The sequence below is a fragment of the Meles meles genome, chromosome 11 (genome assembly GCF_922984935.1).
Source record: "Meles meles chromosome 11, mMelMel3.1 paternal haplotype, whole genome shotgun sequence".
NCBI classification, from domain to species: Eukaryota; Metazoa; Chordata; class Mammalia; order Carnivora; family Mustelidae; genus Meles; species Meles meles.
Window position 1 is genome coordinate 12187993 of NC_060076.1, and position 3684 is coordinate 12191676.

A 3684-nucleotide genomic window follows, 5' to 3' on the forward strand; every position below is an offset into this window, starting at 1 on the left:
CAAGGTCTTACATACAAGCAACATAAATGCAAATAAAATAGGCATGCATGTGGCTAAGAGTAAATTTCCAGCCTTCTCTGACTTACGTATATCCTAGATGAAGACATTCAGTGTGGAAGTCAGTTATATACACATAAAGTCATACAACACACACACACAGAACTATGGAGATTTCGGGGCCCCTTCTGATCTATACCACTGCTATGAGTTCATATACTCTCTGCTTTGCACTGTTACCTGAATCCTTACTTTCTGTCCAAAAGACCCGGGATCCAAGGAAAAACAGCAAACCTTGGTGGCCCACGGACTTTTACAGACATTCGTATCTGTTTACCAGCCTCAAAACAATGTGCAAGAAGATCTCCTTTTATACATCAGAAAGTTAAAAAAAAAGAAAGAAAGAAAGAAAGAAAGAAAGAAAGAAAGAAAGAAAGAAAGAAAGAAAAGAAAGGAACCCCGAGGAAACAGCCCCAACTTCCCGAGTAGAGAAGCCATCATCTTGGGCTAATTGTTCAGTTTCCTCCTGGCCCCTTGGGAAGGAGCACATATAGGTTCCAGGGGCTGAGATACACACAAGTGAAGTCACAGGAGAAAGTGTCTGTAATGTCAGTGATATTTTGGGCAGAGCAGGTCTCCAGATGGGAGGCACAAGCTTCCTTGGTTGCCCTTGGCCTGTGCCTCATGAGTTCATATTCTCTGGACAGTAGTGCATGGCTCAGGCAGTATTAGGATCTCAGCAGTCTTCTGCAGGCTCCACAGCACCTACATAGGCCTCTATTACAGCACAAAGGCTCTTAAAACATACAGGTCCCCTCACTGCTCTGTGAAGTCCGGTAGGGTAGGGTCTGTCCCTTGTTCAAGAGTAGGGGGATTGAGTCTATATATTTTGGGGGCAAGGGAAGATTCTGGGCTCTTTTTCTTACTAATAGGGCATACCTGAGCAAATTACCAAAAACCTCTGTGTCTCAGATTCTTCAAAGTGTAAATAATAATAGTACTTTTTGTGTGAGTTTTAGGGATAGTGAAATGAGCACATTATGAAAGTTTAATAAATGTTAGGGTTTCTTATCAATGTCCTTGTATCACTAGAGATCAGCCACAACACACAATAGGTAATTGGTAACTACTGGATGACTTCACTTACTCATTCACTCAATTGCTTAACAAATAAATCATTAAGGCTCTTTAAAAAGACCCTGGTACATGCTCTGGAACAGAGCAGTGATATCAGCAACAACGAAAGAAAGAAAGAAAGAAAGAAAGAAAGAAAGAAAGAAAGAAAGAAAGAAAGAAAGAAAAGAAAAGAAAAGAAAAGAAAACTGCTATGAAAAAAGGAGCGTGAGGAGTGGGGTCAGGAATGCCAGAATGTGGGGCACCTGGGTGACTCAGTTAAGTGTCTGCCTTCAGGTCATGATTTCAAGGTTTTAGTATTAAGTCCTGCCTCGGGCTCCTTGCTCAGCAGGGAGTCTGATTGTCCCTCTCCATCTCAGTTTGCCCCTCTCCCCTACTCGGACTCTCTTTCTCTCTCTCTCTCTCAAAAAATTAAATAAATCATCTTTAAAAAAATTAATCATACCCATGACTACATGGGGATCAACTTGGGTTTTTTTTTCTTTTTTAACTTGCATGCACAGATCTTAGAAAATTGCCTAGCTTATAGTAGTCATGGTAAATAATTTTGTGAGCATGAATTATGAATTCATGTATTTATCTTTTCCTTCTTAGAAGGAAAGTTTCAGTTTAGGAACAAGACAACACTCATTTTCCCAAATTAAAACTAATCAGGCAGATAGTGGCTATTCTTTCCACAAAAATCCAACTTACAGTGGAAAATTAAAATCTTCCTAGAATGGAGAAATGAGGTAACTTGATGGACTCCACTGGGATTCCCCTATTAATTTCTTGTCATAGGCAAAATCAAATGTAAGTTTATTTAAGTTTTAGGAAACCATCAAAAACACTTTATTCTAGCTACTGCACTAAGAAGGTAGGCCTTCTGGACTTTCTAAAACTAAACATTAGAAACTTTACTGAATATTTGTAATTTTGGAAAACAATAGGCAAGAAACAGGAAATAAGGAGCTGAATTATATCTCATTTACTTCAATAGATAGGAACTGTGGGTTATAATTAAAAGCCAAATATGACCAAATTGAAATGGGTTAGGTCCTATAACATAACCACTCATTTAAAGGGCAGTTGGGAGGATACAGGAGACATGGATAGTCAACACACAATTTTTCAAGATCTCTGACAAGGTCAGTGGGTGAAGTAATACAATTAGGTGATTCTCACTTGGTGAAAAGGATATTGTTTCTGAAAAGAATCCCCAGAGCCAATTTCATGTCTCTGTTCCTTAGGCTGTAGATAAAGGGATTCAACATGGGAGTGACCACTGTATACATCAGTGAGGCAATCATGTCTTTGTCATTAGAGCTGTCCGATGAGGTGGAAAAGTACAGTGCCATAACTGTTCCATAGAATAGAGATACCACAGAGAGGTGGGAGCCACAGGTGGACAAGGCTTTGCAGATACCTTTGGTAGAGGGGGCTTTCAGAATAGAGGCCCCAATGTGGCCATAAGAGACCAAGATACCACTCATTGGAAAAATGACAACCACAGCCCCTGCAGTAAATATGGCCAGCTCATTAAGAGAGGTGTTGGAGCAGGACAGCTTGAGTAGGATGCGGAGGCTACAGAAAAAGTGGGGAATGATGTTGTCAGCACAGAAAGACACTTGAGTCAGGAGGAGGGTGTGCAAGAGGGCACTGCCGCAGGAGAGAATCCAGGAGCCAGCCACCAGCAGCACACACAGGTCCTCCTTCATGATGGTTGTATAGTGCAGAGGGTGACAAATGGCCACATACCTGTCATATGCCATCACTGCAAGAAGGATATTATCAACACAACCAAAGAGTAGATAAAAATACATCTGTGAAATACATCCTGGGTAGGAAATGGATAAGTGCTGAGTCTGCATGTTTCTCAGCATCTTTGGGACAGTGACAGATGAGAAAGAGATGTCAGTGAAGGCCAAGTTGCTGAGGAAGAAGTACATGGGGGTTTGGAGGCGAGAGTCCAGCCTGATGAGCAGGATGATGAGCAGGTTCCCCAGCACTGTGGTCAGGTACATGCCCAGGAACAGGATGAAGAACACTTCCTGCTGCTCTGGCCGGATGGGGAGTCCCAGGAGGAGGAACTCAGACACGCTGCTCTGGTTTTCCCTACTCATGCTGCTTTTCTCTCCTGGGGGAATAAAAAGAAATGGGAAATGTCAGGCACTTAGAAATACTAAGCATAGCAATTACCGTGTGGTCACACTTCTCCAAGTGACTGTGTCAGCGTTCAGACAAGTATCACCTCACACTCATCCAGTCTGGAGGGAGGGATGCAATGAGACTTGTCTGTATCCTGACATAATCACTTGGAGAAAGAATGCGACATCAAACTCTTCAATGGGTATAAGCAGGTCATTCTTTTTTGCTGTTGTTTTTTTACACATATAGAGACACTGTGGTAGACACTAGAGAGAAAGTCATAGATAAGACACAGTCCCTTCCTCTGGGGAGTCCACCTTCCAGTGAGCAGCCTCACAGTCCTGATGAAGAGCATGGCTCTGCAGCCAGACTGCTCATGAGCTTGTGTCTGGTTCTTGCTTCTCCCGATTGCTGCTCACCCTGTCC

The 3684-nt window shown here is 42.3% G+C and overlaps 1 protein-coding gene across 1 annotated transcript; it reads right to left on the bottom strand.

The window, feature by feature from the left end:
* Positions 1–2291: 2291 nt before the first annotated feature.
* Positions 2292–3233, bottom strand: LOC123953576 (olfactory receptor 1J1-like). Its single transcript, XM_046023964.1, has one exon. It carries the CDS (start codon positions 3231–3233, stop codon positions 2292–2294), a length of 942 nt encoding a protein of 313 aa, XP_045879920.1.
* Positions 3234–3684: the final 451 nt, after the last annotated feature.